Source organism: Ranitomeya imitator, chromosome 7 (assembly GCF_032444005.1).
Source record: "Ranitomeya imitator isolate aRanImi1 chromosome 7, aRanImi1.pri, whole genome shotgun sequence".
NCBI lineage: Eukaryota > Metazoa > Chordata > Amphibia > Anura > Dendrobatidae > Ranitomeya > Ranitomeya imitator.
The window spans coordinates 71,630,849-71,647,771 of record NC_091288.1 but is presented as its reverse complement, the minus strand read 5'-3'; the positions used below and the strand labels follow the sequence as shown (position 1 = coordinate 71,647,771).

Genomic DNA, 16,923 nt, shown 5'->3' with positions numbered 1-16,923 from the left:
TGCCAGGATAATTTCACAGAAAACAAAATATTTCGGGGGGAGAGGAAATCATTAACTAAATAGTACCAGACCGGTTTCCTCCAATGCTGCATTAAATGAAAGTGCTTTTGTAGCCGAGGATGTGCTGGCAATCTTCTTAACAATTAAGCATAAAAGAAACGTAAACGCAAAGCATTTATACCGTTAATGATTACCATAATTTGAACCCAGTGACACATGACGCCAGACAAATCAGTAATACCTGTTTAATGAATAAATGTCTAGAAACACTGCTATCCGTACATGTCATTGTAAGTGCATCCTCCCTGAAAAACCCACCTAACCACATTTCTTCTGCCACCTGCTGGCTGTTTAGGAACACAACATCAACAAAATACATTTTTCAGCTCCTTCATTTCAATACAGGCCACGGTAACAACCACATAATTCATTGTAATTTTTTTTCTTCAAGACCAACTTTTTTTTTTTTTTCCTAACATGTAAAAGTTACTGAAATTACGACAACAGGGTTCCCTGATCCCAAGCAGTCCCTTTATGCATGTTTGCACCAGTAACACCCTGATGGGCTGAATCAAGTACACATACCTGATTTAGATAATGTGTCATGGGTTTTTGTTATTTCCCCCCCTCCTTCGGGAAAGGAGCAGCTCTCTAGAAAAACAAAACAAATGGCATATGAAATCTGCACTCCAGCTGTCAATTACAGTCTTTCCATAGAGCTATTCTCATGCTCGGGCTGAAATGTTATCCCATTACTATTAGCGTACTGGAGTGTCGCTTTCATCAGTTCTTTTCTTTATTAGCTTTTATGTTGTCTCTAGAACAGTCACAATAAACTGATCTTTTCAGGTGTCCCGTTTTCAGAGGGAGGACAACTAAGGTTCTGCTCTGAGCCTATTGTCAGACATATACGTGTATAGTACGAGGCTCTGAACAATGCCAATGCATCTAAAGCAAATGGAAATTTGTTTCGCGGGATGCCTTTTTGTACTGTATGGAAAAGCATAAAGGAAAAAAAAAAATAAGTAAATGAATAAACCTAAATATGCCAGCCCAAAAGAGGCCAAAGAGTCTTGCCCTCTATTAAATAAATGGGGCACCAAGGATGTGTTTGAAAACATATAGGTCAAACACAAAAAGTGAGAAACGCCTTAACTGGGGGTCTCCCATAAACATGTAAATAAGCCCCCCCAGCCTCATATACTGGCTGTGTGGGGTACTGCAGCTCAGCCCCATTATCTTCAGGGAAGCGGAGCTGCAGTACCACCAGTGTTTATATGCAGCCATATTCCTAATACTGTACATCAGACTTACAGAGTAAGCATGGTTTTAACTCCATAGTTCATAAATCAACAGTATGCAAGAAAATAAACAACCATTAACCTTAATAAATCTCATTCCGTCTTTTCCTCGACTGACTTCACGCTGTAACCTCGGCATCCAGTGAAGACCACAAGTGGACAATTAATTATCCCACAAGGGCCACACTAGAAAATGGGGCCGATAGGGAGGGCCAAAATGATACACCGAACAATTCGTTGAAGTCACGAAATCACTGCTGCAGACAGAACCGTGAAATACGAGTAGAAGAACCCAAGTGCGCAATTTATGATTTTCATGCAACACAGTCCATTGATCAGAAAAAAAATAAAAATAAATTAGAACAGTATATTTGTGAAAAAGCCCTTATAGATGCCCTCAGACTGGTGCATAGGCATTTTCCGGTTATAGGTTTCGGGAAAGAATAGATAAAATAAGACTGGATGCCACTTGCGCCTTCTCTACATCCATCGAGTCTGTTTACTGGCTGCTAAAGTGATGTCCCAACTACAAGGCACATCACCGCTGCCGCCAATCACTGTGCTCAGCAACTCATGTGGTCAACATAAGCACAGCCGCTGAGCTCAGCAATTGGCAGCAGCGGTGATGTGCGCTGTAGTCATGACATCAGCACAGTCGCTGAGCTCAGCAATTGGCAGCAGCGGTGATGTGCGCTGTAGTCATGACATCAGCACAGTCGCTGAGCTCAGCAATTGGCAGCAGCGGTGATGTGCGCTGCAGTCATGACATCAGCACAGCCGCTGAGCTCAGCAATTGGCAGCAGCGGTGATGTGCGCTGTAGTCATGACATCAGCACAGTCGCTGAGCTCAGCAATTGGCAGCAGCGGTGATGTGCGCTGCAGTCATGACATCAGCAATTGGCAGCATCGGTGATGTGCGCTGCAGTCATGACATCAGCACAGTCGCTGAGCTCAGCAATTGGCAGCAGCGGTGATGTGCGCTGTAGTCATGACATCAGCACAGTCGCTGAGCTCAGCAATTGGCAGCAGCGGTGATGTGCGCTGTAGTCATGACATCAGCACAGTCGCTGAGCTCAGCAATTGGCAGCAGCGGTGATGTGCGCTGTAGTCATGACATCAGCACAGCCGCTGAGCTCAGCAATTGGCAGCAGCGGTGATGTGCGCTGTAGTCATGACATCAGCACAGTCGCTGAGCTCAGCAATTGGCAGCAGCGGTGATGTGCGCTGTAGTCATGACATCAGCACAGCCGCTGAGCTCAGCAATTGGCAGCAGCGGTGATGTGCGCTGTAGTCATGACATCAGCACAGTCGCCAGTGCCCATAGAGCATAGAAGAGAGCCAGTGCTAAACCCCGGGTGGGCGAGTAATGTCCAATATTAGTTGGAGTTGCATTAGTATTGACTGCAAACAGATTTTACTCCTGAATTGAGTGAAAGGTCAGTCCTGGAGGAGAAAGAAGTTGATTTCTCACAAAAGATATATTACAAAGTGGCTTATTTTCATATCTACTATTGATTTATGGAATAAAAAAAAAAGCGTTAGTGACTAAGTTGGGTGAAACTTTTCCAAAGGCCTAAAACCCTTTGCGATTGGTTGACCTTGTTTGAGGAGTGTAAGTGTATATTTACCCCCATGATATATATAATGTATAAGAAACATGTTGTCCAGAACAGTTCGATTCCGCCCAGACCTACTTCATACTACTACCCCCATACTCTGCCTGTACTATATATATATATTTTTAGACAGAGGCTGTGGATAAAAAATAAAAAAAACAATGATTAGTGAATATGCTATAAGTGCTCCAAATAAAACAACCACTTTAAATTAGAAGAAAAATGAAAAGTCACAGAAAAATGATCACCAGCCACCATGAATACCCATGTTACATTCTTTTCAGTTACTTGGAGATTTCACCTTTAAACTGTGTACATTTAGTCCCAATTAATTTTGTTTTCAGAACATCAGCATAATAGTTGTAAGACTGTCATATTGCACCATAAATAAAGAAAAAAAAAATATACGTGACTTGAATAGGTTAACAAAGAAAACATTTGTGAAATTTCAGATTTTCTTTTCAGATAGTGTTATACAAAAACTGAACGCTATGTGCTCCAAACACTAATATCACTGTTCGTGCTCAACTATTTGTACAGTTTTTCCTCTTGAAAGTCCATGTAATATACAGAAACACAAGTAGCATTTAAAAAAAAAAAACATAACAATGGCCTCCGTTATCAGGAAGAAGAGGGCGAGAGCCGGTCCACTGTGCAGAACTATCACTGCTTAACATCTTCTCCATTGTAACGGGAAGCAAGGCGGCTGCTGGGCGCTACACAGATTCATCTGACAAGCGTTGTCATGCTAACAAAGAGCTGCAAAATGACATCACTCGTCATATTCACTGAAAACATTACATCTATGAACTTCGTCTCTTGGTAAGAGGAAGTATTCTAAGTGCTGAAGACATGGACAGACCCCCGTTGCTCCGCGTAGAGAAAAGGAACAGGAGCTAGATCTCAAAAGCAGGAAACTTCGCATTTGCAGGATCCATTAAGTCTGCTAAAAAGTAAATGGTACCAGCCAGCCCTGTAAGTAAGCAATGAGAAACAGCAATTAGTTATGGAATCATGCTGTCCATGATCAGAACACTCCCTCTGCAACCACAAACCGTGAGAGGCGGTAGGCAGAGGGCATTTACACAGCTTGTGGAACGCCAAATTTAATTAACCTTAGTGACCAGGCCAAAATGCTTCAAATCTGACAAGTCACTTTATGTGGCAATAACTATGGAATTTTTCAAAAGATCCCAGTGATCGGTTTTGTGACACATTACACTTTATGTAAATTGTAATTTTAGGTCAAACATGTTTGACGATGATTTACAAAAATAATCAAAAATTTAACAAAAATGTAAGAAGAAAAAAACCAAAATTTTCTAAAGGCCCCTTCACATTAAGCGACGCTGCAGCGATACCGACAACGATTCGGGTCGCTGTTTGGTCGCTGGAGAGCTGTCACACAGACCGCTCTCCAGCGACCAACGATGCCGGTAACCAGGGTAAACATCGGGTAACTAAGCGCAGGGCCGCGCTTAGTAACCCGATGTTTACCCTGGATACCATCCTAAAAGTAAAAAAAAACAAACACTAGATACTTACCTACAGCCGTCTGTCCTCCAGCGCTGCGCTCTGCTTCTCTGCTCTCCTCCTGTACTGGCTGTGAGCCGGAAAGCAGAGCGGTGACGTCACTGCTCTGCTTTCCGGCTCACAGCCAGTGCAGGAGGAGAGCAGAGCACAGCGCTGGAGGACAGACAGCGTTAGGTAAGTATCTAGTGTTTGTTTTTTTTTACTTTTAGCATGGTAACCAGGGTAAACATCGGGTTACTAAGCGCGGCCCTGCGCTTAGTTACCCGATGTTTACCCTGGTTACCAGTGAAGACATCGCTGGAACGGTGTCACACACGCCGATCCAGCGATGTCTCCAGGGAGTCCAGCGACGAAATAAAGTTCTGGACTTTGTTCAGCGACCAACGATCTCCCAGCAGGGGCCTGATCGTTGGTCGCTGTCACACAGAACGATTTCATTAACGATATCGTTGCTACGTCACAAATAGCAACGATATCGTTAACAATATCGTTATGTGTGAAGGTACCTTAACTTTGAATTTATCCCTTTAATCTAGATAGTCATACTACACAAAGAAGTGAAGCTACATTATATTATGTCTACCTTACATCAGCACCATTTGTAAAATGTTATTTTATTAGGATGTTAGGTTCCAAAACGTAGCATCAACTTTTCATTTTTTTTCAAGGAATTTTACAAACTTTTTTTTTTTTTCTTTCAAAAAGGGACCTAGTTATTTTTAAAGTAACTTTCAGGGTCCTATATATTGAGAAACTCCCAAAATTGATACTGCTTTTAAAAACAGCGCCCTCAACATATTCAGAACTGCTGCCAGGGAGTTTATTAACCCGTCAGCTGTTTTTCAGGAATTAATTCAAAAGTGGCAATACCTTAATTCAAAATTTGATTTTCACCATCTAAATGTTGCGAACTTCTGGACAGGTCAGTATAGCCGGCTGACTTCAAGGTCATTATGTGACTGTGATTTGCATTGACAACCATCAGGATCACACAATCCTGATCTTAGGGTGCCGATGGGGTTAAGGAGGGAGCCCCCCACACTCAGTGACTATGGCATCTAGATGATTAACAATGGACAGCAGAATCTCAAGGGATTAAAGGACCATGGTCTGTGCAACACTGATCACGGCTGATGATGTCCGCTATAGTGTACAGCCGACAGCTGCTGCATGGTCACACATCGGGGGATGCGGTTCTCATATCTCAGTGACTACCAATGCATCTTTTTACAGACCCAAGGGGTTAAAATCTATTGTATCATTTACCGTGATGCTTGCATGAAGCTGGGCTGAAAGCAAGTAGACGTGGGGGCCGTGACTTGGTCAACTAAGCTTCAAAAAGTTGTCCAGTACCGCTTACTTCTCCATCAGGTGATGTGCACAACAACAGGCAGGTCTGTTGGGTCAGAACATGTCCTCGTCATTAGGACACAGGACTCGGCGAGTATTTGGGCTTAATAACGTTCTTTGGACGTCTTGCCTCCAATGGGAAGTTAGCAGCACCGGACAACACCTTATCACCACTCTGATGATTATGGTGGGTGGGCGGCTAGTTAGAATGTGAAGGGTGAGCTTTAGATTTTTTAGGGAGGGATTAGCAGACATGTGTACAGGTGACAGAAGGGATACTAAGTTGTGGTTAAATGTTCTAACAGATTAGAATGCTGAGCCCTAAATAACCTCGTCCACACAAGTGATTGGCAGCTTTTTGTGAACAGTGTATATTGACAGAGAGCTGATAATCAGTGGTGGAAGTGGGTTGGGCCAGCAAGCAAGAGGCAGCTCGTCAGATAGTGATAATCTCCTTCTAATAAAATGCCGATTATACTGTATCAAACATACAGCCCAGTATGTGACAACGCTGGAATCAGAGTCTCTGCTCTAACAGGTTATTCACAGATTACATAGCAAAAACCTAACCCACCCTCCTAAGTATATGGGCATGCAAACCACAGGAAGTTAATTAAGTGATAGCCAAGATCCAACGTCTTATACCAGAGAAATGCACATCTGTCTTACATGTAAATGAGACTGTTCAGGACTGTGGGCCGGACACAGATCTGCATGAGAATCTGCCATCAGACATCGTTGAAAATGAAAAAGGGTGTTACCAGCATGAGACATGTAACTAACAATGAAGAGCAGAACTGAACCTTGTCTCCTTACAAACACTTTTGCTGCAGCTCTATAACTCTGCTGTATTACAAAACTATTGCTGAAGCAGAGAGGAACCTGCAGATGTGTCAGGTATAATCACACACAGCTCTGCAGTGAGATCAGGAGAGCAGAGAGCGGCCATTATACATCAAACATTAATACATTAATCTCTGGAGGAAGATTCCCATGCACATCCATGTCCCATTGCCTGGAACAGCTCATAACAAAAACATGGATTTCTCTGGAATAAGACATTAGATGGCAGATATGTTATTCAGCTTCCGATGACCTGGGTGCCCATATAGATGGCTTAGGAGAATTGATTGTACTGACAGATTCTCTTTAACCCCTTTCTGACCTCGGACGGGATAGTACGTCCGAGGTCAGAACCCCAGCTTGAGATGCGGGCTCCGGCGGTGAGCCCGCATCAAAGCCGAGACATGTCAGCTGTTTTGAACAGCTGACATGTACCCGCAATAGCGACCGGTGAAATCACGATTCACCCGCCGCTATTAACTAGTTAAATGCCACTGTCAAACGCTGACAGCGGCATTTAACTACCGCTTCCGGCCGGAAATGAGCGCATCGCTGACCCCCGTCACATGATCGGGGGGTCAGCAATGCTTCTGTATAGTAACCATAGAGGTCCTTGAGACCTCTATGGTTACTGATCCCCAGTAGCTGTGAGCGCCACCCTGTGGACAGCGCTCATAGCACACCTGCATTTCTGCTGCATAGCAGCGATCTGATGATCGCTGCTATGTAGCAGAGGCGATCGAGTTGTGCCAGCTTCTAGCCTCCTATGGAGGCTATTAAAGCATGGCAAAAGTAAAAAAAATAAATATATAAAAAGTTTAACCCCTTCACGACATGCGCCGTACTAGTACTGCGCATGCCGTGAATCCCCCTTTGATGTGGGCTCCGGCGGTGAGCCCACATCAAAGTCGCGACATGTCAGCTGTTTTGTACAGCTGACATGTGCGCGCAATAGCGGCGGGTGAAATCGCTATTCACCCGCCGCTATTAACCTGTTAAATGCTGCTGTCAAACACAGACAGCGGCATTTAACTACCGCATCCGGCCGGGTGGCCGGATATGACGTCATCGCCGACCCCCGTCACATGATCGGGGGTCGGCTATGCATCAGGATGGTAACCATAGAGGTCCTTGAGACCTCTATGGTTACTGATGCAGGCCTGCTGTGAGCGCCCCCCTGTGGTCGGCGCTCACAGCACACCTGCATTTCAGCTACATAGCAGCGATATGATGATCGCTGCTATGTAGCAGAGCCGATCAGGCTATGCCAGCTTCTAGCCTCCCATGGAGGCTATTGAAGCATGGCACAAGTAAAAAAAAAATGTTTTTAAAAATATGAAAAAAATATAAAAAATATAAAAGTTTAAATCACCCCCCTTTCGCCCCATCCTAAATAAAACAATAAAAAAAAAAAAAAATCAAACATACATATTTGGTATCGCCGTGTTCAGAATCACCCGATCTATCAATTAAAAAAAAGCATTAACCTGATCGCTAAACGGCATAGCGAGAAAAAAAAATCAGAAACGCCAGAATTACGTTTTTTTGGTCGCCGCGACATTGCATTAAAATGCAATAACGGGCGATCAAAAGAACGTATCTGCGCAAAAATGGTATCATTAAAAACATCAGCTCGGCACGCAAAAAATAAGCCCTCACCCAACCCCAGATCACGAACAATGGAGACGCTACGAGTATCGGAAAATGGCACTTTTTTTTTTTTTTTTTTTTTAGCAAAGTTTGGAATTTTTTTTCACCACTTAGATAAAAAATAACCTAGTCATGTTTGGTGTCTATGAACTCGTAATGACCTGGAGAATCATAATGGCAGGTCAGTTTCAGCATTTAGTGCAGGGGTCCCCAACTCCAGTCCTCAAGGCCCACCAACATGTCATGTTTTCAGGATTTCCTTAGTCTTGCCCAGGTAATAATTGCATCACCTGTGCAATGCAAAGGAAATCCTGAAAACATGACCTGTTGGTGGGCCTTGAGGACTGGAGTTGGGGACCCCTGATTTAGTGAACCTAGCAAAAAAGCCAAACAAAAAACAAGTATGGGACTGCACTTTTTTTTGCAAATTTCACCGCACTTGGAATTTTTTCCCCGTTTTCTAGTACACGACAGACATGCTAAAACCAAATGATGCCGTTCAAAAGTACAACTTGTTTCGCAAAAAATAAGGCCTCACATGGCCATATTGACGGAAAAAAAAAAAAAGTTATGGCTCTGGGAAGGAGGGGAGCGAAAAACGAACACGGAAAAACGGAAAATCCCAAGGTCATGAAGGTGTGAGGGTATGTGCACACGTTGCAAATTTTGCTGCGGATCCACAGCAGTTTCCCATGAGTTTACAGTACAATGTAAACCTATGGGAAACAAAAAACGCTGTGCCCATGCTGCGGAAAAAAACGAGCAGAAAGTTTTATTTTCCGCAGCATGTCAATTCTTTGTGCAGAATCCGCAGCGTTTTTACATCTGCTCCAATAGAAAACTGCAGATGTAAATCCGCAGCGGAATCCGCAATAGAAAACGCGATATATCCGCAGGAGAAAAACGCAGCAGTTTTGCCCTGCAGATTTATCAAATCCGCTGTGGAAAAATCTGCAGTGGACCATTCTACATGTGCACATACCCTTAAGGGTTTTTAAATTACCTCCAGATGGAACAGAACTTTCCGTGATATCAGCCCACCGCCTGACCGTCTCTCAAACATTTATCTTTTCTTATTAAAATTTCAAGGGCACCATTATCGTCTTATCTGTGCAAATACACCCAAATTGTGAAATACTTAATCTTCCATTCTCTATTGATTAAATCAGCACTTTTGTGGGAAAATCCCTTTAAGTTCTTGTCACCACTTCTATTATTGGAGACTCACTATAACCATCCTGGTGATGGCCAGTACGACCATACGATATCCTCTGGGGATTCAAGGTAGAATCATGACAGTGACATTTGTCAAAATGTAGTACTTTACATACCTTCAAAAAGGGAAAACGGAGCATCTGGTGTCCTGCAGCCATGTTCTCCATAATCCATGCACCACTCTGCAAACTGACAGAAGAGCCCGATATCAAAAGGGCGAATTTAAGCAATTATACAATTACTAATGAACATCAATCATATTCTGCTAACCTTCATTGAGAATGGAGTAAGGCGACATACTCCACATCGAAATCAACTGGCAGCTACAGAAAATGTCCTGCGTGTTGGTCCACAAGCAAGCTAACCTGAAATATTTTTTTCTAATCTCTTCTAAGTGTGATAATCAGGGAAAATCGTTAAGTGGGCACATGGCTCATCCATAAATGCAGTGTGCCTTGCTCCACAGCTCAGCCACACTGATGAGCAGTAACATGGCACCATCACCCTGCTAATCTCAGGCTTCCCAGGGGCCGGACTGACCCCGATCACACGTTGAGGGTCTGCTATACAATTAAGTCATTTATAAATTCCCTTCCATCTCTCAATAGACCACAAAGTGCATGTATGTCAGAGTTTCTTTCATCTTGCAGATCAACAGAAGCTCAGCCGGGCTCCACTGTGACGACCAGGGTTAGGTGAACTCTGATCCCAGCCATGCGGTGGACTCTTACGTTATGATGTTGTGCTGTAGTCATAACACCAAAGATAATGTGTTAGTCCAATTGCTGCCGCATCCCCCTGTGGCTCAAAAGTAGTAGGATATGTTGAAATGCACTTGATGCAAAAAGAGGTATAGGTGCAGTGTAATAAGACCTGGAGCATGCCCATTACACCCGCGCAGATCACATGGTCGCTGCATTCCAGCATTTTACTCCTAGCCATCACGTTCACCCAGGGCACTGCACTGCACCTATAGGTCCTTTTGTACGAGGTGCATTAATACATTTCTAAGGAGTTTAGAAGAAGGAAATGGCCCCCAACAACATAAGAATAATAAAAGACTAAATTGGGGGGGATCCTCACATTTAAGTAGAACGTATGTGTCAGAATTTACAGTATAAGCTCTGTGGGCGCAATGCAAGGCAGTGGATACACAGGGTAGAACCAGCCTTGCATGTACAATGCTTTCGCCATTATTGTCTATGGAGGAAATAGCCAAATCATATAGAAGACGCCATGAATGTCCATCATCTAAACCCCGCTTCAATGGAAGACTCCGGAGTAATCGTCATGCACTGAAAGTATTTTTGGTAGGAAAGGATTTTACAAACCACTCACCTTGCACGCTCTGTACAAATATTTCAAATCATGCGTCAGGTTGTACATTGCAAGGAAAGAATAGGCATTTCCTGCTACTCCATGGCATATGCCATAACCCTTCTTCAATAATCCACGCTGCCAAGAGATCTCAGCACATTGTGCGGCATCTGCCAGATATTCAACATCCTGAAAAACCTGAGAATAAAATATATATATTGTTTTTTTGTTTACATGGGTCCTTTTGAGAAGTGAATGCAACAAATGGGGGAGAAGAAAAAAAAAAAAAAAAAAAATCGATTTGCAGAACTCCAATCCATCGGACAAGTCAGTAATCTGTGGCCGCTGAACAGGAGGGCCTGCAAATAGATGCTCCCAACTCTAGCAAATTCTGTAAGAACAGCAGGTGGACAAGATATACATAAAATAAAATATTGGATTTATTGCATAAGAATATTTATTTATTTTTTGCATAAGCTGTATTTTCCATGCTAAAATTACATAATGAGGCCTTCTATTATTAAAGAGAGTTTTTCTCTACGATGACACAGATGAGCTCTTAGAACAGTTCATCAAAATCAAATCATTGGGGGTCCGACAAACTCCGTTCAGCTCCTAATCATTCCTTTTCAAGCAATATTGTATTAAATACTCAAAAGATGCGATCAGTACCTTGTAAGCCTGGGTTAACATGTAAATGACACCAGGAGCGCCATGGCACCAGTGTACTAGAAGATCCCGGTTATCCCCGATGCAGGCAGGATAGTTTCCGGAAGGATACTTGAGGTGGCGGACAAATTCCACACTTGGCCGAACAAGGATCTGTAGCTTTTCACTACTGACAAAACATTCAGGCTGCGGAAAAAAAAACAATATATTTTTTACTACCAACGTATTACTTCTACCAGAAGCCAAATACAACATTGCTAGTAAATCATTTGGATTTATACTAAATTAGTAGATGCACACACAGAAGCGATCCCTCTCCTCCAACGTAACAAAACAAATCCCAAATTGCCAGCTGAGCCTAACAAACTAACAAGAAAAACAAAAAAGCACGACGTCTGCTGGGTAAAACGGAGCAAAAATATTCACATACCCCCAGTATAATGTCTACGTTCTCACTCCGTGACAAGCTGGACCAGTGCACTGACAAAATGCTGGTGTGTCCTGGCCACCAGACTAGGATCATGCAAATCATGTTTTCTCAACTCTTGTGCCGGGCATAGAAGAGTTGCAGGATAGTGATGAGCGAGTATATCCCGAGCCAGCTCGGGTGGTCTCCAAGTACCGTATATAATCGAGTATAAGCTGAGATTTTCAGCCCAAATTTTTGGGCTGAAAGTGCCCCTCTTGGCTTATACTCGAGTCAAGGTGGGTGGCAGGGTCGGCGGGTGAGGGCGCTGAGGCATACTTACCTGCTTCCAGCGATCCTGGTGCTCCCCGCCTGTCCCACAGTCTTCTGTGCTGCAGCTCTTCCCCTCTTCAGCGGTCACGTGGGACCGCTCATTAGAGAAATGAATAGGCGGCTCCACCTCCCATAGGGGTGGAGCCGCCTATTCATTTCTCTAATCAGCGGTGCCGGTGACCGCTGATAGAGGAAGAGGCTGCGGCACCGAAGACCAGCTGTACGGGGAAGGAGCCGGACGCCGGGAGCAGGTAAGTATCGCATATTCACCTGTCCACGTTCCAGCCGCCGCTCTATCTTCCCGGCGTCACTCCGCTCTGACTGTTCAGGTCAGAGGGCGCGATGACGTACTAGTGTGCGCGGCGCCCACTGCCTGATCAGTCAGTGCGCAGAGACGCCGGGACCGGACGCTGGGAGCTTAAAGCAAGAGAGGTGAGTATGGCTTTTTTTTTTGTTATTGAAGCGGCAGCAGCGGCACAGATTTATGTGGAGCATCTATGGGGAAATATGAATGGTGCAGAGCATATATGGGGCACAGATATGGGGAAATATGAACGGTGCAGAGCATATATGGCACAGCTATGGGGCAATAATGAACGGTGCAGAGCACTATATGGCACAGCTATGGGGCAGTATGAACGGTGCAGAGCACTATGGCACAGCTATGGGGCAGTATGAACGGTGCAGAGCACTATATGGCACAGCTATGGGGCAGTATGAACGGTGCAGAGCACTATATGGCACAGCTATGGGGCAGTATGAACGGTGCAGAGCACTATATGGCACAGCTATGGGGCAGTATGAACGGTGCAGAGCACTATATGGCACAGCTATGGGGCAGTATGAACGGTGCAGAGCACTATATGGCACAGCTATGGGGCAGTATGAACGGTGCAGAGCACTATATGGCACAGCTATGGGGCAATAATGAACGGTGCAGAGCACTATATGGCACAGCTATGGGGAAATAATGATCTATTTTTATTTTTGAAATTCACTGGTAAATGCTGCATTTCCACCCTAGGCTTATACTCGAGTCAATAAGTTTTCCCAGTTTTTTGTGGCAAAATTAGGGGGGTCTGCTTATACTCGGGTCGGCTTATACTCGAGTATATATGGTATTTGTGACTGCTCGGGCATGATTTCCGGCTGCTAGACAGCCAGAATACATGTGGGGATTCCCTAACAACCAGGCAACCCCCACATGTACTCAGGCTGGCTAGCAGCTGCAAATCATGCAGCTGTGTCAACAAAAACTAAATCTCCGAGCAGTTACAAATACTCGGAGACCCCCCGAGCAACGATTATACTCGTTTATCACTATTGCTGGATATTAACAGATTCTTTTTTCCGGTAGCTCCTGTCACAATACGGGTCTGTTTTTCCCAATTTCCAGACCTTCTATGGATGCCCCAGTCACAGTGAACAACTAAATAAAAATGCAATATCCCCCAGAGAACTTTTAGGACTTCTTGGTGGACATTATACAATGGCATCTAAAAGTTTGGGCACCCCTGGTCAAAAGTACTGTTATTGTGAACAATTAAGCAAGTAGAAGATGAAATGATCTCTAAAAGACCTAAAGCAAAAATTGAAATTTCCTTTTGTATTTTAAGCAAAAAAGAAATAAATAAATGAGAAATATATATATATATATATTTTCATCGTTTACATTTTAAAAAGTACAAAGGAAGATTGGCCTATGCAAACGTTTGGGCACCCTGCATGGTTAGTACCTAGTAGCAACCCCTTTTTTGCTAGAATCAGCCAAGAGTCTTTCAACACACATTCGAAGGATTTTTATCCATTCTTCTCTGGAAAATTGTTCCAGTTCTGTGAGATTTATGGGTCGTCTTGCTTGCACTGCTATTTTAGTCTAGCCACAGATTTTCAACAATGTTCAGATCAGGGACTGTGAGGGCCATTGCAAAACATTCAGCTTGTGCCTTTTGAGGTAGTCTATTGTGGATGTTGACGTGCGTTTAGAATCATTATTCATTTGCAGAAGCCATCTTTTCAACTTCAGCTATTTTACAGATGGTGTTATGTTTGCATCAATAATTTGTTGACCTGTGAAATGTTCCCCCTCTCACTGGCTGCAACACAACCCCAAAGCATGATTGATCCACCCCCATGCCTAATGGTTGGTGAGATATCATTTTCCTGAAATTCTGTGCCCCTTATTCTCCACACATACCTTTGGTCATTGTGACCAAAGAGTTCTATTTTAACCTCATTGGTCCATAAGACTTGTTTCCAAAATCCATCAGGCTTGTTTAGATGTTCTTCTGCATATTATATGGTGAGAACGCAGGAGAGATTTTCTTTTGATGACTCTTCCATGAAGGCCATATTTGCGCAGGTGTCTCTGAACAGTAGAACAATGTACAACTCCAGAGTCTGCTAAATCTTTCTGAAGGTCTTTTGCAATCAAGCGGGGGTTCTGATTTGCCTCTCTAGTGATCCAATGAGAAGCTCTCACTGATATTTAGCTTGGTCTTCAAGACCCTATCTTGACCTCCATTGTTCCTGATAATTGGCATGTCAATTACATTTCGAACTAAGGGTACCGTCACACAGTGGCATTTTGATCGCTACGACGGCACGATTCGTGACGTTCCAGCGATATACTTACAATCTCGCTGTGTCTGACACGCTACTGCGATCAGGGACCCCGCTGAGAATCGTACGTCGTTGCAGATCGTTTGAAACTTTCTTTCGTCGTCAAGTGTCCCGCTGTGGCGGCATGATCGCATCGTGTAACAAAGGTGTGCACGATATTGTATACGATGTGCGCATAGTAACCAACAGCTTCTACATCGCAAACACGTCATGAAATTATCGCTCCAGCGTCGTGCATTGCGAAGTGTGACCGCAGTCTACGACGCTGGAGCGATAATGGTGCGATGCTGGAGCGTCACGGATCGTGCCGTCGTAGCGACCAAAGTGCCACTGTGAGACGGCACCTTAAGGAAAGGGCAACTTGGAAATCGCTTGGTTATGTTCTTATAGCCTTCTCCTGCTTTGTGTACCTCCACTATTATCAGAGTGCTAGGCCGCTGCTTAGAAGAATTCATGGCTGCTGTTTTTTGACACAAAGTTAGAGGAGGCTGGGTTTTTATAAAGCTGGGGAATTTGCATCACTTGGCCTTTCCTAACAATGATCGTGAACAAGCCATAACCCTAACAGCCTAATTAAGGTCTGAAACCTTGGTCAAAGTCATCTGAGCACACAACTCTCCAAGGGTGCCACAACTTTCGCATGGGCCCATTTTCCTTTTTGCAATTTTTAAAATGTAAAAAGATGAAAATATTTTGCCTAAAATACAAAAGAAATGTGTTGTTTTAACTTAAGCAAGTCAAAGATGAAATGATCTCTAAAAGGGGTTTATCTGTTCACAATAACAGTAATTTTGACAATGGGTGCCCAAACTGTATATAGACACACACGAAAATTAAAAACACTTATTGTACATACATTAAAAAAAAAAAAAGACTTTTTTCTGCATTTAAAAAAGCTGCAATCACTGAAAACCAGGGAGGCAAGAAAAACCCATTTCTTGGTCGTTATGCCTTTATTAAGTTTGGTCTGTATAGAGTTACATATGCCTGGTTTCAGAATGCGCTTTTATTGTATCAAGGGCTGTCCATATAATACATGGCTATAATACTGCCCCTAGAGTGACAGCAGTCCTGGCAAACAGTGGCAGGCATTGAGCAGATGAACTCTGTGTCCCATCTAAGAAGACCTATAGGAGCGTTGTCTTCCCACTGTCTCTTTAAATACGTAAAGCGTAATGGTCACTCATCTCTTCTAGATGAAGCTTTATTTGCTTACAAGACAAACCTTTTCAGCTATATACTTTTTTTTATTATTATTATTTTGCCTGGTAAACTTACCTGCATTAAGTAGTAGTAAATGCCTGCGAGACCATGGGCCGGTCCTACGTAGTACTCTCCATACCATTCGTACATTAACGGGCTTTGATGTTTCATTCGTTTGTGAACAGCAAAGTTCTCACCAGATTTCAGCACTACTTCGCACACCTTAGTGAAAAAATACAAAACAAAAATAGACAAATGTGAGAAATACAAGTGGTGTCTAGAAAAGAGAAAGAAGCATGCCAAACAAGGGAGTAACAATGAAACAACATTATTTGCAGTTAAAACAAAAAAGGTAATATCTACAAAGGACAAGGTCTGGTCTTTGCCAAATAATGTGAAAAATGCTGACCGCTAATTATATAATAATGTAGACAAGAATTATGATACAATGTCCTAAGACATATAATGTCAAACCATCTAAATGGTACCGTAATATTGGTAAAACACAACAGTTTGTGCTAGAAATATACATCTGCACTATGCACAAAACCTGGTAATTCAAAGCTGTACTCACTTAAAAAAAGCAATAAGCAAGAATGAAAAGGAGCTGGTATAATCACATGGTGAAAATAATGAATACCAAGCAAGTAAAACACAGGGGATAAGGGATAATAGTGAAGTGCAAGGTAATATGCAGAGACCAAAAATGGCTATTAACAGGCCGCAATAAAAGCAGATAAATAAGACAAATTGTGCCGATGTGGAAAAGCATGTATGTGAAGAGACTGCAATCAAACCTGACTGACAAGAAAAAGGAGTAGAGGCCATACAAATGGTAGAGAGGACGGGGAGACCCCAGGCGTAT

General features: G+C 43.2%; 1 protein-coding gene across 3 annotated transcripts in view; it reads right to left on the bottom strand.

Annotated features, from left to right (window-relative positions):
- Positions 1–231: 231 nt before the first annotated feature.
- The window catches only part of LANCL1 (LanC like glutathione S-transferase 1), a 33,195-nt gene continuing 16,503 nt past the window's right edge, over positions 232–16,923 (bottom strand). For all 3 annotated transcript variants that reach the window (XM_069733424.1, XM_069733425.1, XM_069733426.1), the window contains exons 6-10: positions 16,134–16,280; positions 11,498–11,680; positions 10,847–11,023; positions 9,625–9,697; positions 232–3,890 (exon numbers count right to left, since the gene is read on the bottom strand). In XM_069733424.1, coding sequence (XP_069589525.1) covers positions 3,814–3,890; positions 9,625–9,697; positions 10,847–11,023; positions 11,498–11,680; positions 16,134–16,280 — 657 coding nt within the window. In that variant the 3' untranslated portion in view covers positions 232–3,813. The remainder of the gene's footprint in view (positions 3,891–9,624; positions 9,698–10,846; positions 11,024–11,497; positions 11,681–16,133; positions 16,281–16,923) is intronic.